This window comes from Conger conger, chromosome 12, assembly GCF_963514075.1.
Source record: "Conger conger chromosome 12, fConCon1.1, whole genome shotgun sequence".
NCBI classification, from domain to species: Eukaryota; Metazoa; Chordata; class Actinopteri; order Anguilliformes; family Congridae; genus Conger; species Conger conger.
Window position 1 is genome coordinate 25,133,321 of NC_083771.1, and position 27,439 is coordinate 25,160,759.

A 27,439-nucleotide genomic window follows, 5' to 3' on the forward strand; every position below is an offset into this window, starting at 1 on the left:
ATGTCAGCCACGTAACTGTCAGAAGACTGGATTCCTCATGGAATTAAGAGCAATTTGGGAACTTCCTTTAGTCTAGGCCAAGAGTTAGGGTTTGAGGTTCTGTACACCCTAGTTTTATTCCTGCCTCGTTTAAAGGCTACCTTTATCAAGTTAGGAGCTTTAGAGACTGCCTTCATGAAGTGAGTTTAAGGTGACCCTTTTGTTATTGAAAAACTGACTCAGACTTCCTATAGCCTTGGGCAAGTTTAAGGGATAAGACAATGTTCACCTTATCTGTATGTTGAACTTTCTCTTGGCGCTGCTGTGCATCTTTTTGCTGTGTCATGCTGTCCCCAATGCTGACAGCTGCCTTCTCTTTGCTTTATTTCAGAAAGGTGTTTTTGAAATAAAAGCTCACTGTCTTGTATTCATCAATTTTATCCCTCTCAGTGGAGAGCTTTGCAAACTCACAATAGCACTGGGCTCTATCTTGCTCCCTCATAAGTCTCCTGCATGGGCAGTGGAGCTGAGATTGAGCTTTCTTTATGAATCTCTGTTATTATTTTCTGGCTTTCTCAAGTCAAATAGCGTACATGTTTGTAGCTTTTCTTACCACTCTCATGCCGATGACACTCAACTATTTCTTTCCTTCCCCCCCGATTGTTACGTTCCACGTATGTATGTCTGTCTGTTTCCCCCCCCCTTAAACTCTACAGATGAAGCCATCAACCATTTCCATTCGCTGTCCCTGCTGTCCATCATCATTGCCCTGGTCCCGCCTCCACCAATCACATCCCTCTGCTTATATAAACTGTGTTGGCTGCCCTATAGGGGGCGATGCTTGACTTGCCCATTCATTGCCTTCATAACCCTGTTGTGTGCATGCGTGTTCCTCCGTTCTCCTACTCCTGTGAATGTGGTTGTCCGTGTGTAGGCCCTGGGGCAGGTAAGACAGAGGCCTCTATACACTGTTGCTGCACGTAGGGTGAACCATTGTTTAGACACCTTAGGAAAGGGGTGATTGCCACCTATGTACTTTTGATTATAGAGTAGAGATATTATTTTGTTACAGTTAGTATGTATTTTGTTTTTAGCTCTCTTTGGTTTTGTTCATTTAATTGATTTGGCAACACCCAGGTCCCTTGGCCTCGTACCCGATGTGTCTTTGTCTTGTTTGAAAACTGTAAATAGCACCGCCACTGTACATTTTTGTAAATACAACTATTGCACCTCAAACCTGGTTTGTTCGATCATTTTCACTCCTCAAATACATCCTCCCGGTCATTTTTATTTAATTATAATTTTGTTGCGTACTCCCTCCTACCCCTGGACGCCTGAGAACGTAACAAAAATGGGGGCTCGTCCGGGATATTGAGCGTTTTGTAAATATCGTCAACCATTGAGTGTGCTTCGTAGGCTGTACAGAAACTTGTATTCAGAATGGAGAACATTGAAACCAAGCACGCGGAGTTTGAAGTGGAAACATTTATTAGAAACCTTTCTGTTTCTGGTTTTGACAAGTGTCGTAAGGCAGAATTAATTCGTATTGCACAGCATTATGGCATCCCAGTAACAACACAGTCTTTGAAAAAAAATATTCGGTCTGTGGTATGGGATAAATTGGTAGAGCTGGGTATCTTTGTCCTGCCTGCGGTCCAACCTGAGCTGGAGCAGGGTGCTGCGGCTTCCTTCGGATCGGAGGAGAAGGAGAGGCCGTTGCCGATTACCCCGCCGCAGCCGGTAACTCTGCCGAGGTTCGAAGGGCTCTCGTCGGTGTCGGCATCGTCTGAGTCGATGGTTGGGGCGAGGTTGAAAATTCGTTTAGCCCGCCTGCAACTAGAACAAGAAGCCAGGGAGAAACGGGAAGCCAGAGAGGCCATAGAAAGAGCTCAGAGAATTGAGTTTGAGCATATATTAGCTATGCGGACACTGGAGATTGAGGCGGAGACTAAGTTGAAGATACGTAAATTGGAGTTGGAGAGCGCCGCTGTGCAAGCTGCTACGTTACCAGCCTCAGTTATGCCCGCGCCACTTTCTACGCACTATGACGTGCGAAGGCACATAGCTATTCCCCCTTTTCGGGAGACGGAGGTGGATACCTATTTTAGCACTTTTGAGCGCCTTGCTACTGCACTAAACTGGCCAAAAGACATTTGGACCACCTTGCTGCAGTGTAAACTGACCGGTAAAGCGCAGGATGCAGTGGCTATCTTGTCGCTTGCCGATAGTTTAAATTATGAAGTCGTTAAGGCTGCGGTGCTCCGTGCTTATGAGTTGGTGCCGGAGGCTTATAGGCAGAAGTTCAGAGACTACCGAAAGACCTCGACTCAGTCTTTTGTTGAGTTCGCTAGGGAGAAGGGAGCTCTGTTCGATAAATGGTGTGCTGCTAGCAAATCCACAGACTATAATTCACTCCGAGAATTAATTTTATTGGAAGAATTTAAGAAGTGCACGCCAGAGAGGTGTGTAGTATATTTGAATGAGCAAAAGGTTACGTCCTTAAATGAGGCGGCAATCTTTGCCGATGAGTTTACCCTCACACATAAAGGTGTGTTTGCGACGTCTAGTGGGAAAACTGCTGAAGCTGAGGTTGCGTCATCAGTTAAACCCCCTAAATCTCCCCCTACACGCTCTAAGGAAGAGCGGGAGTGTTTTTACTGCCACAAAAAGGGTCATGTAATAGCAGATTGTTATTTATTAAAAAATAAAAATACCAGTACCCCAAAACCTACCGGGTTGGTTAGAGCAGTATCTCATAAACTTCCCAGTACCAGTGAAGAAGGTAGCGTTGGCTACGCACCATTCGTATTTGAAGGATTTGTGTCTCTGGTTGGGGAACCGAATGTCCAAAAGGCAGTTCGAATTTTAAGGGACACTGGGGCATCCCAGTCCTTCTTACTGGCGGGGGTCTTGCCCTTGTCAGATACGTCCTCCTGTGGGGCGGACATCATAGTTCAAGGAATCGAGATGGGTTTTATTAGTGTTCCGTTGCATAAGGTGCAAGTTAACACGGATTTAATGTCTGGCTGTTTTAAAGTAGCCGTGCGTTCTTCTTTACCAGTTCCAGGGATAGACCTCATTATGGGGAACGATATTGCCGGTGGAAAAGTGTACCCTGTACTAGAGGTTGTGAAAAACCCTGAGACACACGCTACGCCAGAGGTTTCGAAAACTCCCTCTGACATTTACCCTGCATGTGTGCTTACCCGAGCACAAGCACGAAAATGGGGCGAGCAGGTGAATTTGTCAGACTCTATCTTAGCCACTCCGTTCGCTAGCGATGTTCCGGTACCCGAGAGATCGCCCAAAAAGGTAAAGGAGAAACACTTGTCAAGGGAGATACTTTCGATGAAGCTGCCAGTCACACGCGAGCAGCTTATTGACGCTCAGAAAACGGATACATCACTCAAGCAGTGTTTTAAATCTGCTGTCACCCTTGAAGCTGCGAAAGATAGGCCAGTAGCTTATTTCGTGAAAAAGGATCTGTTGATGAGGAAATGGTCATTACCTGTTGCCGCTGGCATGGATTGGGGTGTGGTAACTCAAATAGTTGTACCCACACCGTATCGCCAGCAGGTGTTATCGTTGGCACACGAGAACCCTTGGTCTGGTCACCTAGGAATAACCAAAACGTATAACCGGGTTTTGCAACATTTTTTCTGGCCCAAATTAAAAACCACGGTTACGGAATATTGCAGAACCTGCCATAGTTGTCAGGTGACGGGAAAACCCAACCAGGTAATTCCTCCTGCTCCTCTATGTCCTATCCCTGTTATGGGTGAACCATTCACTCAAGTGATAGCGGATTGTGTGGGTCCGTTACCGAAAAGTAAAAGCGGAAATAAATTTCTACTTACCCTCATGTGTGCAGCTACACGATTTCCGGAGGCGATTCCTCTCCGTGCCATTACTGCTAAAGCAATGGTGAAGGCTTTAACCAAGTTCTTTTCAACCTTTGGCTTCCCTAAGACGCTTCAGACCGATCAGGGATCTAACTTTCTGTCAAAGATATTTAAACAGATTTTAAGTTCCCTTGCAATAAAGCATAAGGTCTCTTCCGCATACCATCCCGAATCGCAAGGTGCGCTCGAACGCTGGCATCAGACGTTTAAATCAGTTTTACGAAAATACTGTCTGGAAACTGGAAATAGCTGGGACGAAGGAGTGCCTTTTGCGTTGTTTGCCCTAAGAGAAACTGTGCAGGAGTCACTTGGCTTTAGCCCAGCCGAATTGGTTTTCGGTCACACAGTACGAGGGCCCCTGCAAGTTCTTAAAGAACAAATCATGTCTGACTCGTCTGTTAGGTCCACTAATGTGTTGGACTATGTAAGTGAGTTTCGAGAGCGCTTACATCGGGCTTGCTCTATGGCAAAAGAAGCACTTACCACTTCTCAGAGCGCTATGAAAAAGCGTTATGACCGGAAGTCGGTTGTGCGCTCCTTTAGTGTCGGAGATCAGGTGCTGGTTTTGCTGCCTATTCAAGGTTCTGCGCTGTCTGCTCGCTTCTCAGGTCCTTACACTGTGGAAGAGAAGTTAAGTGATACTGACTATATCATTCGCACTCCTGACCGTAGACGTCAGTCCCGAATGTGTCACGTAAACATGTTAAAGATGTACCATGCCAGAACTCCAAAACTGGAGGAGGATAATGTTTTACCGGTCTCGGTTATAGCTTCGGTGTTCCCGGTGGTCACTTCTGATCTGGCTGGGGATGAGGACGGTCTGCTGCTCCGTAACGCACCACAGCAGTGCGCTAAGCTACTAAATTCAGAAGTACTAGCGGATCTGTCTTCCCACCTTACCCATTTGCCAAAAGAACATAGTTCCGATATGGTCAAACTAATCACAGAGTATCCTATGCTCTTTAATGACACTCCTACACAAACATCAGTGATACAGCACGACGTAGAGGTGAATAACTCTGCCCCAATCCGGCAGCACCCATATCGAGTGAATGCTGCCAAACGGGCGGCCATGAAAAAAGAGGTACAGTATCTCTTGGACAATCAGTTGGCCCGCCCTAGTTCAAGTCCTTGGAGTTCGCCGTGTTTGTTGGTGCCCAAGCCAGATGGAACACTCCGGTTTTGTACGGACTTTCGGAAGGTCAATGCAGTTACTGTACCCGACTCTTACCCTCTCCCAAGGATGGAGGACTGCATTGACAACATTGGCTCCGCTCGATATGTAAGTAAACTCGACCTGTTGAAAGGTTATTGGCAGGTCCCCTTGACGTCCCGTGCTTCGGAAATCTCTGCATTTGTGACCCCTGACGATTTTTTGCAGTACAACGTCTTGGCTTTTGGGATGAGAAATGCTCCGGCCACCTTTCAAAGGTTGGTAAATAGTGTTTTATCCGGTGTTCCGAACTGCAATGCGTATCTGGATGATTTGGTGGTATATTCCAGTACTTGGACAGAACATGTACAACTCCTCCAAATGGTGTTTGACCGATTAACATCTGCTTCGCTAACTGTCAACCTTGCCAAATGCGAGTTTGGGAAAGCAACTGTCACCTACTTAGGGAAGCAGGTTGGTCAGGGTAAAGTACGGCCTGTTAATGCAAAGATTATGGCCATTACCAATTTTCCCGCACCTACGACCAAACGCGAGTTGCGTAGGTTTATTGGAATGGCTGGCTACTACCGTAGCTTTTGCCGTAACTTTTCTTCAGTCTTAGCTCCCCTGACAAGTTTGCTCAGTTCGGCAAGACAGTTTATCTGGACACAAGATTGTCAACATGCATTTGAAAGCGTCAAAGCCTTGTTGTGCAGTGCTCCCGTGCTCGCCGCCCCGGAGTTCGCGCTGCCGTTTAAGTTAGAGGTAGACGCGAGCGCCTTGGGAGCTGGAGCTGTGCTACTGCAGGAAGATGCAGGCGGAATTGATCACCCCATCTGTTTCTTTTCGCGGAAATTCACTAAGCCCCAGCTAAACTACTCTACAATAGAGAAGGAAGCACTGGCCTTACTTTTGGCATTGCAACATTTCGAAGTGTATGTTGGATCCAGCTCTGTCCCAGTGGTTATATACACAGACCATAATCCATTAGTTTTTTTATCTGGAATGTACAATCAAAACCAGAGGTTAATGCGTTGGTCACTCATAATTCAGAGTTACAACCTAGAAATAAAACATAAAAAAGGTAAGGACAATGTTTTAGCAGATGCTTTGTCTCGTACATAGGGTAGGCCTATGTTAACAAAAAATAGAATGAAGAATACAATACTCTTTAAAGTATGATAGATTTCATTCTTGGTATGAACAAATTTACGGGGTAAATTTGTTCTTGTTGGTGGGCGTGTTACGTTCCACGTATGTATGTCTGTCTGTTTCCCCCCCCCTTAAACTCTACAGATGAAGCCATCAACCATTTCCATTCGCTGTCCCTGCTGTCCATCATCATTGCCCTGGTCCCGCCTCCACCAATCACATCCCTCTGCTTATATAAACTGTGTTGGCTGCCCTATAGGGGGCGATGCTTGACTTGCCCATTCATTGCCTTCATAACCCTGTTGTGTGCATGCGTGTTCCTCCGTTCTCCTACTCCTGTGAATGTGGTTGTCCGTGTGTAGGCCCTGGGGCAGGTAAGACAGAGGCCTCTATACACTGTTGCTGCACGTAGGGTGAACCATTGTTTAGACACCTTAGGAAAGGGGTGATTGCCACCTATGTACTTTTGATTATAGAGTAGAGATATTATTTTGTTACAGTTAGTATGTATTTTGTTTTTAGCTCTCTTTGGTTTTGTTCATTTAATTGATTTGGCAACACCCAGGTCCCTTGGCCTCGTACCCGATGTGTCTTTGTCTTGTTTGAAAACTGTAAATAGCACCGCCACTGTACATTTTTGTAAATACAACTATTGCACCTCAAACCTGGTTTGTTCGATCATTTTCACTCCTCAAATACATCCTCCCGGTCATTTTTATTTAATTATAATTTTGTTGCGTACTCCCTCCTACCCCTGGACGCCTGAGAACGTAACACCGATACCCAGGTCACCACACAGATCTCTGCCTGCTTGGCTGATATCTCTGCATGGATGACTTCCCACCATCTGATGCTTAACCTTGGTAAGACTGAGCTTCTCTACATCCCTGCTAAGTCCTCTCCGACTATCAACCTCTCACTGACCATCAAGTGATGTCAGTGAATGTTGTGAATGTCGTGAATGGCCAGCTAGTTAATGGTCACGTTAAAACTCTGCTGTTCTCACCCTGGTGCTGTTTGCATATCTACTTCCGACTTGCCTCTGGTCCGATCGATGTCGTCAGTCGGACGTGAGGTTGAGTTTCCCTGTTCTTTGTTGATATTTCCTTGCTCGAGTCGGATTAGACTCCTTGACCATTTTTATGGGTTGTTTTCGGTTGACTAAGTCCTTAGGAGTTTTTAATTCCCTTTTTCTATTATCCCCTTCCTCTAGCAATTATCCCGCTTCCCGCGGTTATATCAGTGAATATCTCATGTACTGTGAGCAACTTTTAGATCCCCTCTTGGGCGCGTGTGGTCCTCCAAACCCGCTTCCTTACACTGGGCTTTAATATAACCTCTAGCTTTCAAATTTTTTCTATATCGGCATTATTGTAGTCTCATCCAAAGCAGTTCTTCGGACATCCTGGATGTGCCTTTTTAAAATTGCTTCCTCCAGTCTTCATTCCAGATTTGTTTTCCTCCTACAATCCATCTGTGACCACAGTTACTTTCCGAGCCTTCTGGTAGAAGTCCACATAACTTGGCAATTTAACTTCTGTGACAATGTGTTGCTAGCCGAAATGATTTATTTCACACAGAAGTTGTCTTCTGTTCCATGCAAGGCAAGCCAATGTGAAACAATTATTAGAAAACATTTCGGGAGTCACACAACTTTTGAGACATACTTTTAAGACGAACCACACAAACTGTGAAATGGCCTCTGTAGTGGTTGGTTATCAGAATATATGATTATGCCTTTCTGAGATATCTATCTCTATGTCAGGTGGAATCAAGGGTTTCCTCCGATCCTGGGGCATAAATTAATAAAGATAATTAACGTTTTAATAACATAGTGTAGGAAGAGAACACAATGCTTTTAATTGAGCTTTAATTTGGCATCAAATGATACCTGCTACTGTCCAGAATACTCTATACCCACACCAGCCTCCACATCCCCTCCTCTGGGCCTGTTCTGGTGTATGATGTCTTGTGTGTGTTTTATAAGTAAAAGATGAAAACTACATGCTATATGGCTATGTGTATTACGTAGGCCATGTCAAATGCATTACTTAAAGGTGTAGGAGTTGAAGGTGCTATCAATACTTTCACAATGAATACACTGTCCTTGAATAAATCCACACACTGGGCCTCATTTATCAAATATGAGCCAAACGGAATTCACCGTAAATCCATCGGAAATGCATTTGCACAAATAATGTGGGATTTATCAAAGTTTTCAGATGTCAGTTTTTGTTATAGGAGCCGAACAAACTTCACGAGTGGTCTCAGCTGTTCGTATTGTGCACGGAAATGAAAGATCATGGTTGTAAAGCATGTTTTGTTATTATTCCATTAATTAATATTGTATTAATATATAATATGTACAGTACTGTGCAAAAGCTTTTGGCAGGCATGAAAAAATTCTGTAAAATAAGAATGCTTTCAAAAATAGAAATGTTAATAGTTTATTTTTATCAATTAACAAAATGCATGAACAGATTAAGTGAAATAACAGAAGAAAAATCGAGATCAAATCAATATTTGGTTTGGCCACCCTTTGCCTTCAAAACAGCATCAATTCTTCTCACTAGACTTGCACAGTTTTTCAAGGAACTCAGCAGGTAGGTTGTTCCAAACATCACAAGATAGTTCTTAATGACATTAGCTGTATGTTTGGGGTCATTGTCCTGCTACAGAATAAATTTGGGGGCAATCAGATGCCTGCACTTCTCAGCATTGAAGAGACCATTAATTCTGACCAAATCCCCAACTCCATTTGCAGAAATGCAGCCCCAAACTTACAAGGAACCTCCACAATGCTTCACTGTTGCCTGCAGATACTCATTCTTGTACCGCTCTCCAGCCCTTCGGCGAATAAACTGCCTTCTGCTACAGCCAAATATTTCAGTCCAGAGAACCTGCTGGCATTTTTCTGCACCCCAGTTCCTGTGTTTTCGTGCATAGTTGAGTCGCTTGGCCTTGTTTCCATTTCGGAGGTATGACTTTTTGGCCGCAATTCCTCCATGAATTCCTCCAGACTTCTCCACAAAGTAGATGGGTGTACCTGGGTCGCACTGGCCAATTCTGAGCTGATGGCACTGCTGGACATCTTACGATTGCGAAGGGAAGTAAGCATGATGTGTCTTTCATCTGCTGGACTAAGTTGGCTGCCCACTGCGTCTACGGTCCTCAACATTGCCCGTTTGTTTGTGCTTCTTCAACAGAGCTTGGACAGCACATCTGGAAACCCCTGTCTGCCTTGAAATTTCTGCCTGGGAGAGACCTTGCTGATGCAGTATAACAACTACCTTGTGTCTTGTTGCTGTGCTCAGTTTTGCCATGGTGTATGACCAAGTTTTAACCCTCCTACACAGCTGTTTCTGTTTCAACCAATGATTGTGTTTCAACCAACATATTAAATTGATGATTATTAGCTCCTGTTTGGTATAATTGGTTAATCACACACCTGACTATATGCCTACAAAATCCCTGACTTTGTTCAAGTGTACCTCGAAGAATTGATGCTGGTTTGAGGGCAAAGGCTGGTCACACTAAATATTGATTTGATTTAGATTTTTCTTCTGTTCACTCAGTTTGCATTTTGTTAATTGATAAAAAATAAACTATTAACATTTCTATTTTTCAAAGCATTCTTACTTTACAGCATTTTTTCACTCCTGCCTAAAACTTTTGCACAGTACTGTATGATATGTATTTTATTTAGAGTGGCTAAATTATTTAAAATGTCAATTGGATATTATAATTATTAATATCATATAAAAATGCAACAGGATTCAACATTAAAATGGGTGATGTTTAATTCCATTAAACATGGGGTATGGCGTAGCCTACTACGCCTATGAAATAACGGGAACTGTTTTTCCCAGTCAGAAGGTGTATTCGAATATTTGAACCATGGCCACATAATCACTTTGTTTGAGGCTTGTGACACCTCCATCTGGCTCTCTGCGTGTAGCTGTATGCTATTGCTGTCACCATACGGTGGGATTCGAGATAACAACGTCTCCTATGATTTGCCAATGCGTTCCTCTAGCCCAATGTATACTCCCTCAGTCAAGCCTGGAAGGCAGCAGCTTGTCGAAATGGTAAACTAATCGCGATGGGTTTAACAAACTAGCTAGTTCAGTAACATAAATACAGATACATTTCAAAAAAATATGTTAAAGATGTCAGCTAGTGAAGTAATAATATGTACACATAATCTATGGTTGTCGGAGCTGAAACTTATTCCCTCCATTGGAATTACATGCTACTGTGTGTGGTGAAGCCTATGTCAGAATAGATCCCAATAAGGTGGGTCTTAAATTTTTTAGAATATTAATAATTCTACAGGTCCTGGAGCACCTGTTAAGATAGATGTGATCATGAACACCAGTATGTACCAAGATATTTAAATAAAAAATATAAATGCACTATTAAGTGTTTATAGACAAGTTTATACAATTTAAATCATTTTTAATCGTGAAAAAAACAGTTTAATGGTTTTAATGTTATGGCTGATCGGTGTGTGTTTTTGGCTTGTACATCCATTAACAGAACTTCAATCTCCGCTTCAGGGAAGCTTTTTTATTTTTTTCACTTTCTCTTTAAAAAGCTTAAATTCCATATTTTGTGTTTTAGGGGTGTCAATTTATGCTAATCACAAATTTTGTGCACGCGCCTTTGATTTACGATTACTTGGTATTTATCAACATACACATGTGGATATGAAAAAAAGCTGTGTCTATGCATGTTTCATAAGTCTGGCGAAAGTTGTTAGTTTGTTTCCGATCCCATATGCATTTGCTCATATTGATAAATGAGGCCCATTCTGTGTAAAGAACATATGCATTTAAATGAGTCATTTGGGCTTCGGTTAAGTTGCAACATCACAACGGTTGTTTGCTTCAGCATGGCCCACCTTGCAACTGGAACAAATTCAAGTGCATGGCAGGGATAAGATATGGGACCTTTCAATTTAGCTGCAAATAATGTTATTGTTGACATAAGTCTTCCTTAATAAAGGAAATAAGCAAATGTTAGCCAGTCATAAGCCAGTGTTGAAACAGTCCTTCACCTCGTCTGAGAATGGTCCGGTTGCTGTCAGCAGTTAAATGAGACTTTAGAATGTTATTCTGCGCTGCTATTTCATAATGCATCACGGGTAGAAATGGGTCACTGACATTCATGGCTTGTTTTATGTGAGTGTGGTTTATACTGCGTGACAAATGCACAGTGCTTGCAGAGCCTTGGCTTTTACGCATTCAGATGCAATGGAATGACCCCGAGTTGACGGGGTAGAAATTTCATCTGCGTACTTCAGCCGTTTGGATCCCATTAAATGTGGCAGTCGGGCTAAGGAAATGCTGCCTGCTGCACAGCATGCATTTCTCTGCTTTAATTAATTCTGTGGGCTTTAATTAATGAAATATTACTGACCTTTATCGACATTTGTTTGCTGGCCATTTTGAGTATCAGGTGCCCTTTAAATAGGAAATATTGATCACTTTCATTTTCATTGTATGGGTAGAGAGTGGAAACATGGTCTTTCTCTAGATTTAATTTATGTAATAAAATCTCCATTTGGTGGTAGTTTGATGGTCTTTCTGATTTCAAGAAAAGGACATACCTTTCTACATTATGCAAATAAAAAGTGTATCTATGATGACCTATGAGGTACGTCATTGTAGAAGCAGATTTGATGCCTGTGTTTGTGTCTCTGTCCTCTTCAGTACTCTGGGGAATATGTGAAATTGTATGCACTGAACATAATCTTGGCTGCTGTACTGCTCGTATGAGATTTGTTAATATTTGGAATTACTAGTGTTGTAGCATGAGCCTACAACAGTCCCACAAAACTCTAGTCCTCATTCATAGCACTTGTGCCTCTCATAACTTGTCAGCCACCACCATGAGTTTGTAGCTGAGTAGAGTAGAGGTACAGATTGATAATACAGGTGTGCAGTGTGTGACAGTATTGTAGAGGAGTATTTCACTTTCTATGTCAGGGAGACAGCTATGCTCCTGTGAAACTCTAATGTGCTAGTGGCAGCAGCAGTCAGGTAAAGAGAAGCTTTAGCGCCCAGTGTAACACAGGTTAACCCTTTCAGCCCCAAGTGTGCCATATAGCATCAACCGTATACCTTTTCAACCAATCAAAATTACTATTGTTTTAAGCCCTTATTAAAACCCTAATAAATTCTCTCAAAAACTCTTGGGATTTGGGTGAAGCCATTTGAATGTTTTGGACCATAGGTCCAACTTATAAAATGAGAGTGGGTTACCATGCTATTTCAAGTCATATTTTCTTTTCACGTGAAAATTATCGTTCACATTTTTAAAAAGTTAGTGTCATGAAAGTGTAAAGATTCAAATGACTCTATGTGACCAATATTCTTTTTATGTGTGGAAAGTTTCATTCGCTTGTGAAAAAAGCACACATTTAATAGTTTAATAAATGTTCAATTCACATGTGAAAAGGATAATTTTGTGTTATTTGTTTGAAAGGGTTTGCATGTTACTGGGCTCCAGACCCAGGTTCCAAGCGATGGGTTCTAACCATACAGCCTTTAGGTGCTGCTGGCTTGAGAGTATAAGGCAAGACATCTCCTCTTGGTTACTTCTGTGTTTGCTACGTTGCTCATTAACGTGATACAGCAGGATTCTTAGTTAAGTTGTCAGGGCTTGCCTGGTCTCGCAGTTTGATTGCCATATCGGAATGACAGAGTGGATATTACCTCACTAGAATATGAGCACTGAGTCGTAGATCTCTCTGGCATCTCAATGTTTCCGTGCCGAGGCCAGGTAATGGCTGACTCATAGCCACGGCTTGTTAGCCAGGAGCAGTATGGCATATCCATCACTGCCTCTCTGTCTCCTCAGACATGACTACGGATGGTGGAGGGCCGTACGTCTCAAAATAAATGTTAAAAATGATCATTTTCTGTGAAATTACTTGCTGTAGCAAAGTTCTACTCATAAAATAGGGTGGCATTGCGTTCAGTGCATTGAAGATGTTGGGTACAGTGGCCGAAAGCCAACAATTTTATATTGTACATTTTGTGTCGTACTGACTACCAGACAAACCTACTTTGCATAAACATTGCATAAATCAATGTAGGTTTGTTGACAAAACAACTTGGACAGGACTACTATCTTTCTAGAATACAGTATAATGTGGTTTTTCTGAACTAATAGTTTTTTCCCCAACATTTATTTTGGGAGGATGCAGACAGGTAAGTAGGCACATTTACACCTTATCCTTACTGGAGCAGCTGTGATTAGTTTGTGATCCATTCACCAGCAGTGTGTGTACACAAGCCGTTACCATGTGTCCCGCATGCCGTGCCAGAGATTTCCTCTCCCTGTCATTATGTAAACCAGGCTGTAGTAGCTTAGCGGGTGGGTGGAGGTGGTTTTGTTGATGTATGCCATCCAAGTTCCCAGTCTTACATAAACTAATTATGATGTATCAAATTTACTGTTTTTAAGTGTCCAATTTTTGATGGGTCAATTGGGTACTTGTTAAATCATTATGCTAAAAGTAATTACTGGATGTGTTCACTGATTCAGCAACTCACTGCCTTTTTGTTATAGTTTCAAATACAATATCACCATCTCTGTATTCTATCCTATTATATATTATTCTGATTAAAATTAAAAAAAACTGTTACCATCACACAACTGAGAGGAGAAATGATTTATTCAGAAAAGTGATATTGCCCTCTGCAGTTCTCTTGGTGTAAATGCATCCAATTTAATTTCCTTTGCGTTAGCAAAATTAGCAAATAGTCCATACTGAGTAAATGTGTTAATGCACATTTCTTGATTTAAAAAAATTACTTTTGGTCAGTAAAAGGAAAGCCACAGGGGGGCTAAATGAAAAATAATGACACTGTGAAACTCTGAAACACTGCGTGTACAGAGTCATGGAACCTGGCACAAAGAGCCTACTGCGCAATGTGCCCTTTGTGAGCTGAGGATCTGTGGTACTAATGATGTTCATGTAGTTCCAATGTCTGTCCACAAGGTGGAAATGGTGTATCGTGTTTAGGCTTCTCAATGGACATTTTACACAAACTTTTAGGGACCCGTGACCTTGTTTTGGTAGCTGGTGTAATTTTGCTCATAATTTGTTTCTGTATGTTGCATATAGCATGTCTGTACACATTTAGCATTTCAATGGAGATGTTCAGCTAGTTTCTCCTATTCTCTGGGGGAGGCTGACATGATGACATCAATCAGCTACAGCAAGAAGAGACAGGAAATGGTAGATCTTTGTAAGAATTGCTTAGGATTGCCTGAAGAGATCAGTAACAGCCTGTTGAGATACAGAGTTCCACGGGGGATGCAAATAAGATACCAATCTAGATATCTATTGCTGTCAAAAGGCTCTTTTTCTACAGGAAAACCCCTCATCACTGTTGTCAGAGAATTCCTGACAGAGCAGGCTCTGGGGGAGCCAACAAAGCTAACATTGTGTCAGCCTCTGACATCACTGCCCCTCTGTGCCCGGCCTGTCACGTTCGCCCCCTCCCTCACATTCTCTCCCTTCTTTCCTAAACAGTGGGCACACTGTCGGATCAACCTGCTCTCCTAGCCCCCACAGTACGGAGAGGAACAATCACGGATAATGTAGCGCTCCGACTCTGGCTCTGGGAACTTAGCAGTACGGCTGAGCTGGAGATTCCCAGCCGGAGTTTAGCAGGGACGTCTAGTTAACGGTAAATTGGGTGGTGGCCGTGCATTCCTGCCGGTAATCCCCACATCTTGGTGGTGGAGGCGAGTGGATGTGTGAACGGCCCACGCCATGCTTCAGCACAGAGAGGTGTGCCAAGTGAACAGCGGGGAAATGGCAGCCTCAGTGAGATGGGCCGGGGTCATGTAGAGCCAGGAGACTGCAGGAGAGCTGCTGGAGAACTGTGAGTACCTTCCACTTCAGCCCATTACTGCTGCTCAGTCTGTCTGCAACCTGTTTACTGTTTAAGGCCGATTCATCTGTGGCATTCTGCACTGATAGCTGGCTATAACAAGATATGGTCCATCAGTGGATAGGACCAAGTGGGTAGCTTAAAATGCCTGAAATGCTTAAAATAGCCTAGTGGCTTAGGTCCTTGACTGGAACCTGGACAGGTTGGTGTCACAATAAGATCAGTGCAGCCGTTGGGCCCTTGAGCAAGGCCCTTAACCTCACATTGTTCCAGGGGGGATTGGCCCCTGCGTAGTATAATCAACTGTAAGTTGCTTTAGATAAAAGCGTCAGCTAACTAACTGTAATGTACTGTAATATACTGCTTGCATTACATGCATAAATACTTTTTTTTGATGGCACATGGAGCTGAAGTTCGGCTGTGTGTGCCGAAATTAATGGTTATTTTCTCATGTTATTTAAAACTTTTTTCTATTTCATGCTTAAAATGTACAGGTATAGATTCTGTACTGATTTTGCTATACAGTATTGTAAACATGCATTATATGCCAATAGCTGCAGTTAGGAGTCTTGTAACACAGCAAAAAGGACACTGCTGTATAAAAACCCAAACTTCAGTCAGAAAATAAAAGTGAGTGATTGAGCCCTACAGGGAACACCATGTAGTGTTTGTGCACTCCTCTCTTGGGTCAAAAGGTGAAGAGCAGCACATATTTGTTAGTTTATAGTTTGGACTTGGAGGCCTGCAATGTATATCAAAAGATTTATGTCCTTCCAGATATTCCTGTTGAACTGTATATCAGCCGTATTTGGAGGGACTCTTAGCTGGAACTGATCTGTCTCCCACGCATGCACTGTTCACTCAGACACACGCATTTAAAACAGTTCGCATATGACCAGTGGCTGCATCCTTAAGTCATCTCACAGATAATGCATCTCCTTAAAAAAAACTTAATCAGTGTTTTATGAAGTCAATTACAGATTGCATGCTGAGAATTCAAATTTCAATACTCTACAGAGCTCAGATATGATAACCAGGCTGGTTAGGAGACCATTTTGGTTTTGGAAAACCAGAATGAAAGTTCACATGATCATTAGATCTAACATAATCATATAAAAAAGATGGAAATCATATGTAATCATATGTAATTGTGCTCTTTGTATCACAATTCATTATATTTAGCTCTGGATAAGAGTGTCTTCTAATCCCTTTAATGTAATGTAATGTAACAAAATAACATGTATACACATTTTCACAACTGCACCAGCCATTCCTTTTCCTGGCTCTTTCTGCTGTTAAATTAATTTCATACAGATATGTTTTTCTGTCCAAATACCTGCTATTTGAAAACACTGTTGATAGTTGAAAACACTGAGCGCCTCTTCAGAATGGTAAATACATGATTCGTGCCAGGGCCAGTTTGTACTTTGGACAGTAGCCTTCCCACAATCCCCAGGAAAGGTCTTGATCTTTATTTTGTTGTAATATCACAGTCTAGTGTTGTGAATTCAGAGCGTACAAAAAAATGTGAGAAGTTTCACCACTGACAGCAAACAGCCTGCAGCTTGGTAAACTCTCATACAGAGCCATTGTTAAGCCCTTAGTTCTTTGACAAGCGATACTGTATACTAGAATACCCTCATACAAGTCAGTAAGAAATGCAGTGATATGGAACTGGTACTTCAGAACCAACTTGCAGATTGAACCAATGACATTCTAGCTGTGCATATATTCATCTTTTATCATGGCTCATTATGCATCAAAACAGTAGCAGATAAAGTCCCCTCCAAAAGTATTGGAACAGCAGTTAATTCCTTTGTTTTTGCTATACACTGAAGACAATTGAGTTTGAGGTCAAAACCTGTACATGAGACTTGTACTTTTATTTCCTGGTATTTTTATCAAGATTTGTTCAACAACTTAGAACATATCACATTTTGTATCAGACCACCCAATTTTTAGGTGAGCAAAAGTATTGGAACATGTGACTGACTGGTGTTTCCTGTTGCCCAGATGTGTCCTGTTAGATTAATTGGTTAAAATAAATAGTTCTGAATGCCTACTCTTGGTTTTAGCCTTGGGTTTTGCCTGTGAAGACTGCATTTGTGTTACAAAAGATAAACCAATATGAAGCTGGCATACTGAGCCATATACATCAAACAGGTCATCCAAGGAAAACAACAGCATTTGATGACAGAAACATTATGAGAGCTGTGAATAAAAACCCCAAAACATCATTCAATGACATCAGAAACAATCTCCAGAGGTAAAGGTATCTCAATCAACCGTTCGTAGAAGACTTAGAGAGCAGTATAGCAATATAGAGGCTATACCACAAGATGCAAACCACTCATCAGTAGTAAGAATCGGAAGGCGAGATTACAATTTGCAACAAAGTACCCAGATGAGCCACAAAAGTTCTGGAACAATGTTTTATGGACTGATGAGACCGAGATTAACCTCTACCAAAGTGATGTTAAGGCCAAAGTGTGGAGAAAGAAGGGATCTGCTCACGATCCAAAACATATGAGCTCTTCTTGAAGCACAGTGCAGGAAGTGTCATGGCTTGGGCTTGCATGGCTGCTTCTGGAGTGGGCTCACTAATCTTTATTGAGAATGTAACTCATGATGAATTCAGAAGTCTACAAAAACATTCTAAAAAATGCATCCAAATCACCTGAACTTAACCCAGTTGAAACAAACAACAACTGAAAGGGGCTGCAATCAAAGCCTGGAAAAGCATCACAAAAGAAGAATGCAACAGTCTGGTGATGTCAGTGGTCACAGTTATTGCAAGCAAGGGATATGCTACCAAATATTAAGTGTTATTTGCTGAAATACTCTCTGTTACTCACCTAAAAATTGGGTGGTCTGATTCCAAAGGTGTTTGAAGTAGTTTAACACATCTAAGTGTAAGTACCAGAAAATAAAAGCTAAAATTCTGAACTCTTGTCTCGTGTTCATCTTTTTATCTCAACCCCAAATATATTCAGCGTATTGCAAAAACAAAGGAATTGGCCTTGCAGTTCCAATACTTTTGGAGGGAACTGTATAACAATGTTACTACAAACTGGAAGTATGTATCAAGTATGTATCAGTACCATCAAAACACACCAATGGACATCCCTGACGGAGGAATTGGTTCATTCTTTCCCTGAGATTCATAATGCTACTGCCCATCCTTGAATCAGGGGTCTAAAATGCATTGACAGTTGACTTCCTTCCTTTACAAGTGTAATGAGCAAGCAAACAAAACTTTATTTGTGCAGGACATTTCACACAGACCTGCAACACAATGTGCTGTACATGGAGATATAAAAATACTTATAAATATTAATTAAAGAAATATTAAAAGACAATAATGAATAAATTAAAAGGCAATAATGAGGTCCCATAGCTACGTGAAAACCATGCGGAAAAGTTGTGTCTGAAGATTTTTTTTAAGAATGCCTACAAATTGGAAACGTGAAGACCCATCGACAGGTTATTCCAAAGCAACCTTCACACGTCAGTTTCGGTTTCAGCATTGTTGGGAGCGGAAACAAATCAAAGAACGAAACAAATCAAAGAACTGACAGACCATTCTGGGAAGATGTAAATTTATCATATAGAAACATAAGCCTAAATCTTGAAACACATTTTCAATCCTCTGAGTCCTCAACAAAAACCTTAAAAGTTATAACCAATAACCAATAGGTAATTTCGGAGTTCTAATGGTCAATAGAGGAATTGCAGCAACAAACACCCTCAAACCACAACACTGTTTATCCCTCTCCCTTCTCTGTGAACGCGCTGATGTTCCCCCCACCACCACGCCATTTGCTGTGGCAATTAGAACCAATTTTCAACCAATGACCTTGAGTTATTGTAAAGCTATAGAATGTTATACTGTATAGAGTGTCAACTGTATATTTTGAAACCAAAATTTAAGGACTATAAACACAGGCACAGGTGTGTGACTGTGTGTATGAATGGGTGAATGAGAAGCATCAATTGTACAGCGCTTTAGATAAAGGCACTATATAAATTCCAACCATTTAACATTTACCATTTACAGGCAGAGTCAACATGTCAGTGAGCCTTTTTCAATGATAGGAATTGATTTAAAATGGTCACAAACACAAGCATTTTACCTATTGAACCTTTAAAATAAATAACTTTACAAAAAGAGAAACTTTGGGAGATGGCTAGCAGGCCATCGCTAGCAGGCCATGAATGCAATGCACAGGCTATGCTATCACTTCACAGATTTCCCAACGTGATCACTGGGCTAGGAGTTTGCTAGCCACCTAGTTAGGTAGCTAACAAGTATTGCAACAACCAAAAGTGTACAACTGCACTATACTTAGCTAAAGGCCTAATCACATTATAATAAAACTCACCAAACTCTCAAAAACTACAGGAGGCAATTTACAGTCAATACCCCTGCCCCCGAGTCTACAGCACCAAGATGACAAAAAATGCAATGCATGATACCCAAAATTGCTAGAATGTGATATAACAAAAAAACACCATACAACTAATTTCTTATTCAAAGAAAGCAATTTCCAAGATCAAAAGGATTCAACCATGGCCTGTATTATATCTGAGATCACTCAACATCTCAATCCCGTGTTGTTATGGAATGCCACAAAGTTTTTAATGATCCCAGCTTCCCAAACATTTTCGACACCCATAGGACCGTACACTAAGAATTTCCATGTCATCTAATCCATCACACCACATACAGTACTGTGCAAAAATCTTAGGCACCTGTATAACATTCTGTACAGATAAGACTCTTTCAAAAAGAATTAAATGAAAGGTCCCAGATAAACGTACCTATACATTTGACATTACATTTTAGTAATTTGGCAGAATAGTTAAAAACTGAATCAAATCAATATTTTTTGTGTCCACTCTTCGGTGTTAAAACTGCTTCACTGCAGGACAGCATTGGCTAAGACAATCAGCAGGGAGGTTGTTCCAAGCGTGTTGGAGAACTTGCCACAGTTCTTCTGCAGACTTTGGTTGGCTCCTTGCTTCTGATCTCAGACAGCCTTGATCAAGTTTTTATGTAAAAAGTAGTAAATTGCTTACAGTAATTAAATACAAAAATGTCTCTGTAAAATTAAATTTAAAAAAATTAAATCTTTTGGAAAATGAATATTTGGAAATCTGAAATGTGTTCTTTTATACTAACTCACACAAAAAAAAAGATCAGCTGACCTCTTCTTTTAGCCATTCAATCTAAACCGTGTGTTTTTCCTGAGCACCATCAGTTACCCAAATCTGGCATATTAGCCTGTGGCACCAGACCCAAATCTGTCATATTAGCCTGTGGAATAAGGCAAAGTTGCCACCATCCCTGTTACTCTACATCATATTTATTAACTGCTTGTCTTTGGCATTCAGGAAAAATAGCAGCATTTTTGATAGGTACAATCATAGGTACTGTAGCATCATGAAAACCTTGAAAATTAATTACTATGGGCTATACTCTATAGCATGCTCATTTCCAAAACATACTGTACTGTATTTGTAAATCTAGTCGAAACCATAGCACTTAAAAAGGTTGCCGCTTTATTAAGGAGACAATTTTTGTACTGTATGATTTTGCAAATGTACCATTAATACTGTACATATTTGAATGCAAGTATAATATTACTCATATACATCAGTAGTATGATGCAAGCAACATTACTTCTCCCCACCCTGAAGCTGAAAGGGGAGTCAGTGTTAGGATATAGTCTTAACCAATAAAGAAAGACATTAACCAATTGCAACCCCCTCCATCCCTACACACACCGCCCCCACCTCCCCTTTCCCTCCTGTAGGCTATGCTGAGAGATGCAGGCTGCTAGCTCACGGAGTGTGTCGGGCTGATTCTGGCAGAAGGAGGGAAGGTCTTTTGGGAGGTGAAAGGTGCCATCGAAGCGGGGAGAAGAGGAGAGGGCAGTGGCAGCCATCATGGGTACACCTCTGCGGAGGAAGCCCCCAGCTTTGGAGTAAGTATGTCCATTTCTCCTTGCATGTCGCGCATCGTTCCGAGGTTGCCATGGTGATTGTAGCCTAGCAGAGGCTACAGCTGCCATAGCGATGGCTGCTGCTGGGAGGAGAGGCGTTGCTAAGCGTTTCTGCCCGTCGGTGCGACTGCTGTCTGCATGTATGTGGCTGCCTGCTCATGTGTATTATTCATAAAGACCATTCCCCAGGTTCCTGTCAGAGTCAGTGCAGGCTGCGGTGATGCGGCAGGCACAGGGCTAGCATGTCTTATCTCTACACACGTTCAGCTGTGCAGACCAGAGGAGACGCAGCGTTGTCCTGTTCCAGGGTGTTGTCTTCTGATTCAGCAGAAAGGACACAGCACAGCCATTTATCTGATTGTAATCTGCCAGGATAAAAGCAAGGCTTCTAACACAGGCATTCTGTAAAGCACACATGCAGCATTCTCCTGTCATTGTGTAATATGTACACAATTACACAAGTTCACGCTCAAGCATACACATACTAAAATTGTCGTTTTTAGGGTAATTGCTTCGTACCCCTTTAAGGAACCGTGCATTTTACTTACAGTAGCACGTATGCACTATTTGCTGACAAGGTCACACTACCCTCACAAGTGTGCTGGAGAAATGTCAGGTGTGTCTTAATTGATGGTAATAACTCAGCACTCGTGTCCCTTTACAGGAGGGTAATATACTGCCTAATATGGACAAATCTTGTGTGGCGTGAAATGCGTGCTGATCATCTTCCCCCACAGTCATTGGTTACAGTACCGATCATGCTGTACATTGTGTGAATGCATGAATTCACAATAAATTTATGTCACTGAGTGCAGAACAGACCTGTGGTGACCATGATGGGTGCGTCTGCAACACCACAGTGGACAAGATGGCTTCACTCAGCCACCAAGCTGTGCCATTATTATAGTGAGCTTTTTAACAGTGGATCTGTTTGGAATCTGCTGTATATGAAATAATACTAACAAAATACTGTGTATAATTATATATTATTTATAGGCAGTGCTATTAATTTTGTTAATAGCACTGCCTGTTAATAGGGGGAAACAGAAAAGTGTTCCTACATTTCAAGTAAGCAAATACCCCTCGCAAGAAATGTTATTTACTGGGTTTTCCCTTGTCTTTTGTCATATAACAAAACCTCAAAGCACATTCACTTACCACTTCAAACCTCACAGTACGCTGACTTACCACTTTAAACCTCACAGTACGCTGACTTACCACTTTAAACCTCACAGTACGCTGACTTACCACTTTAAACCTCACAGTACGCTGACTTACCACTTCAAATCTTACAGTGTGCTGACTTACCACTTCAAACCTTACAGCACATTCACTTACCACTTCAAACATCACAGCACATTCACTTACCACTTCAAACATCACAGCACATTCACTTACCACTTCAAACCTTACAGCACATTCACTTACTTACTTCAGCATAACCAACCATATTTTCACGTTTCTCAGCAATATAATTTGCTGTTCAAGTTAAAGGCTAAAAGACAGTTGGTCAAATACCATGCACAGCAATATTGTGTTGGTTAAAATAAGATTATGTAATTTATAAAGCTTTATGTTAAAATTGTAAATTAAGTATTAATAATGAGGACATGTATGTTAATTGGCTCTAATAAAATCAATTATGCAGTTTTGCAGTTAGCAAGCCTTTCAATTGGCAGCGATGTGTACCAGTAGTGAGTACAGTCAGTGTGTACATGTAGGTTAAACATATATACAGTACTGTGCAAAATTCTTAGGCACTTGTATAACATTCTGTACAGATAAGATTCTTTCAAAAATAATTTAATGAAAGGTCCTAAATAAACATACTATACATTTTACATTACATTTTAGTAATTTGGCAGAATAGTTAAAAACTGAATCAAATCAATATTTTTTGTGACCACCCTTCATATTTTTTACACAAGTTGACATTAAGTTTTTGCATGAATTTTGCATTAAGTCATTCTGGTTGGTCCTTGACTTAGCAATTGAGATATTCAGTGCAAAACTATAAAAATATTTGTGAATTTTAGTGTAGTGTTTAGTGTATCCTCCAAAAGTATTGGAACAGCAAGGTCAGTTCCTTTGGTTTTGCTATACACTGCAGACAATTGAGTTTGAGGTTAAAATATGTACATGAGATGACAGATCCCAATTACAGCTTTTATTCCCTGGTATTTCTATCTAGATTTGTTATAACATATCACCTTTTGTATCAGACCACCCAATTTTTAAGTGAACAAAACTCACTTAAATGTCATAGTGTTAACGTCATAGGTCATTGCAGGATCAACATTTGTGGGGCTTAATCGTCACGTTGGCAATGTTGGATTTAGCTTACCGGGATCTTGTGTGTTAGCAAGCAAATAAGTAGCCTAGAAATGAGCAAACAAAACATTGGGTTAAGGTCTTGCCTGTAGTGTCAGCTGTAGGAAAAAATCCTCTCTCACTGAGTTGCTGCCAGAACAGTCCACGTACCGAACTAAAAGGGCCACCACCTCACATGAGTGCACAAATGCGCGCAGCTGAATTTCTTAATGTTGCCTTGGGAAAGAGCCAGTCTATCTATTCCAAGTTAGATCGCTCACACCAACAAACAATAGAGCGCAATAAATTTGGACTCAAAGCAGTCATCGATCTACACGGATGAGTGTAGTAATTTTCAGGTGCTTCTGAAATATCGTGCTGAGGGAGATGAAAATGCACCAGCTAACACAAAATACTGTAGTCATCAAATTCAGAACGAGCTGATTGAGATGGAAAACAGATTCAAGACAAAATTCTCCGCAAATGCAGGGATGCCAAGTGGTTTTCCCTATTGGCTGATGAGATGGCTGATATTAGTAACGTTGAGCAAGTGGCCCTTGTAGTTTGGTACGTGGACTGTTCTGGCAGCTACTCAGTGCAAGATGATTTTTGAGGATTTTTTTCTACAGCTGACACTACAGGCGAGACCTTAACCCAACTTTTGCACTTAATGCCGACTTTTATTGCACGTTTCTCTGCGCTTTATTGTAGCCTATTATTTAGCTAGCTGTTGTTTTTCAGGCCTTAAACGCAGACACTGGCCACCCATTCAAGTTGTCAGATGACACTTCAACAAAAATATGGTAACGTTAGTATACAGACTAAAATGGAATGTACCTTGGCTAGCCTGAGTGATATGAGGACAGCTCTGACTTCGCAGAGTCACAGCAAGGCTCCACTGCAGCCATCAACGTCAGCAATAAATCTGACAGCCTACCATTGTGTTCTTATGAGAGACCTGGGCTAGCTAGCTAGCTAGCTAAATTACAGGCTATGATGACGTAGCCAATGTGAATAGCCGCCCACTTTATAATTTGTATGGATTTAAATGAGACAAAATAAACAGAACAACTAGATTTCTCATTATAATCAATTCACTATCTGGGAAGTTTTGAACCAGAATTTACAGAGGAAGAATTGCATGCGCAAGAGAGACAAGGGGTCCAGGAGGGCAACAAGTAAGTAAATATCTAGCTAACAAGCTATATCAAAATATTGCCTGTGGATACTTCTTCCAATTAATCCTCCTTTTGCTGCAGAAGAAGTTGGTAAGTTCTGTAGGGTGAAGCATGGGTTTTAATCAAAGTTAAATTGGCAGTGATGCAAGCTCCATGTTCGGTTGTGTTCCTACACTGTCTATCCCGCTCACGCAATTCCTCTGTAAATTCCGGCTCAAAACTGTAAGGTTGGATTTCTTCGTCAAAATCGAAAAGCTTGTTCTCTAACAAGAGCTGTCCATCATATCGCCCAGGTAGGTTCCGTGATATTTGTATGAGAACGTTACCAAATTTTTGGGAGTTTCGTGTGATCGCCAGGATAGGTGCCATCCATAAACCAGTCTCTGCATTCAAGGGTGTAGTTTGAGCACCCGTTACCTTATGGGCATCACTGGACATGTTTACTTTGAGACGTTTTGCCCCATATTCAGGAAACGGCTACACTAACAGTGATTTTAAAAATGCCTACACACATAATTTAAGCATTTAATCCAAATAAGCTCAACTGAAAAGTGTGACAGTGCTCCTTTAAGTTATGAAAGGTGCAATAGGTAATCAAGATAGGACAGCAATAAACACCCTCAAACCACAACACTGTTTATCCCACTCCTCTGTGAATGTGCTGAACATGTGAGCCTTTTTCAATGATAGGAAGGGATTTGCAATGGTTCTGTAACAATGTTTTAACACAAAAATCTCACCTATTGTACGTTTAAAATACCTTAGAACTGCAGGAACCTATGGAGGCATATTCAAGAATGAACAGTCGCTTGCTGTGCATGTTTCAGTTCTTTCAGTGTTTCAGTGCAGCTTCATGAACACAGCTGCCATTTCAAACAGCAGTCTACAAAGGTCCAAGGCCAGTGTTCTGAGTTTGTGAAGTTGTTAAATTTGTGGGCCTGTTTTTGCCCTGTAGTATCCATGGACTTTGATCTGGAGTGTTTGGTGCCTGCAAACATGGAAGAGGTCAGGTTATGCTGTTTTACAAAATGTGGAATTCTACCCAATTTCTTGGAATGTGTTTTCCTTATAAACCAATGGTCAGTTATTTAATACTGCCATAAGCTGTATGATATGAACTACACTCAAGCAGCCTCCACCATTTTTACAAAAATATGGGAAAATGTGTTTTGATCTTTAATCCATTATCACGATGGATGATCAGTACAGAATGTGTTTATATTGACATAAATTCCTGATTCTAAAAAAGGATTTGCCTAAGTCACATACGATTAAGAAAACCTCAAAGTGTAAATTCATTGTGCAAAACTGCGCAGCCAAATTTAAATGTTTGTGTAAAATTTACTCTATTGTGTCAGACATGCCCAGAATTGTTATGTATTCAATTCTGATAGAAGCATCTGTTTCTCATCTTAGTGGCGTATCCTCTGCGAAAAACTATAAATAGTCTGTTTAAAAATGTGTGAACCGGGGAAAATATACTTTTGGGGCAAAGGTCTTGTCATAACAAAGAGTGCAGTGATAGTGACTTCATATGCGTTTATGTGGTTCATTGAATAGTTCAAAAACACAGAAGTTTTCTCACAATGTTTTCCTCACACTGATGTCATTTAGAAATTATCCGAAATGGCTCCTGTGGCATGCTTTGCTACTTGTGTATCTATAATGTTGTTTCACTGCAGTTTGTCCTCTGGCTTGTGTATCTGTAGTGTTGTTCCACTGCAGTTTTGCCCGTGGCTTGTGTATCTGTAGTGTTGTTCCACTGCAGTTTTGCCCGTGGCTTGTGTATCTGTAGTGTTGTTCCACTGCAGTTTTGCCCGTGGCTTGTGTATCTGTGGTGTTGTTCCACTGCAATTTGCTCTGTGGCTTGTGTATCTGTAGTGTTGTTCCACTGCAGTTTTGCCCGTGCCTTGTGTATCTGTAGTGTTGTTCCACTGCAGTTTTGCCCGTGGCTTGTGTATCTGTGGTGTTGTTCCACTGCAATTTGCTCTGTGGCTTGTGTATCTGTAGTGTTGTTCCACTGCAGTTTTGCCCGTGGCTTGTGTATCTGTAGTGTTGTTCCACTGCAGTTTTGCCCGTGGCTTGTGTATCTGTGGTGTTGTTCCACTGCAATTTGCTCTGTGGCTTGTGTATCTGTAGTGTTGTTCCACTGCAGTTTTGCCCGTGGCTTGTGTATCTGTGGTGTTGTTCCACTGCAATTTGCTCTGTGGCTTGTGTATCTGTAGTGTTGTTCCACTGCAGTTTAGCATCTGGCACAACTCTGGGCAGACATCCATTGCAGTCAGACCATGTTTGGTTGAGAGAACCTGAGAGCTTCAGAGCTCATTAGTGATCCATTCTGTGTTAATTCTAATGCTAATGCAGTTACACTCTCAACATACAGCAACCATGGGGAATACAGCTGTGGGAGCTCATCTTTAAGCATTTATTAATAATAAACATTTTAAAAAAAATGTTTTCATTGAAATGTCTGCATTTGCTGAAAGCCACAAAAGACAGGAAATTAAATTGATCAGCCCTACCGCTAATATCAGCCAGCTCTCCATCAAGATATCTGCACAGATCTCTGTATATCTAACAACATGCTCAGACTGGGGAGATTGTTTAAGATTCAAAATAATTCATCTTGAGAGTAGTGCACTGTAAAGTGTATTGGCAATTTTGCTTATTAAAGTTAGAGGCAATATACTCATTTGACACTTTTCCAAAGCATGCTTTATTTCCAACATGTCCATGTGTCCTATTTGAGACCATATATCTTTTGTATCACTCCGACAAAGTATGTTGGTACGTAGTGTACGGTTTTTAAACTACTGCGATTAGTTGATAGATCCTGCATTAAAGTGTA

At 41.3% G+C, this 27,439-nt stretch overlaps 1 protein-coding gene and 1 long non-coding RNA gene across 2 annotated transcripts in view; one reads left to right on the forward strand and one right to left on the reverse strand.

The window, feature by feature from the left end:
* Window positions 1-2,729: 2,729 nt before the first annotated feature.
* Window positions 2,730-3,893, reverse strand: LOC133142560 (uncharacterized). Its single transcript, XR_009710197.1, has 3 exons — window positions 3,837-3,893; window positions 3,488-3,594; window positions 2,730-2,912 (listed from the first exon to the last, which is right to left on the reverse strand). It is a non-coding gene; the product is annotated as an uncharacterized LOC133142560 (long non-coding RNA).
* A 10,982-nt stretch (window positions 3,894-14,875) lies between these two features.
* The window catches only part of LOC133141714 (PALM2-AKAP2 fusion protein), a 134,853-nt gene continuing 122,289 nt past the window's right edge, over window positions 14,876-27,439 (forward strand). Inside the window, exons 1-2 of the mRNA XM_061262368.1 lie at window positions 14,876-15,089; window positions 20,915-21,085. Of these exons, the coding sequence (XP_061118352.1) occupies window positions 21,048-21,085 (38 nt within the window). The 5' untranslated portion in view covers window positions 14,876-15,089; window positions 20,915-21,047. The remainder of the gene's footprint in view (window positions 15,090-20,914; window positions 21,086-27,439) is intronic.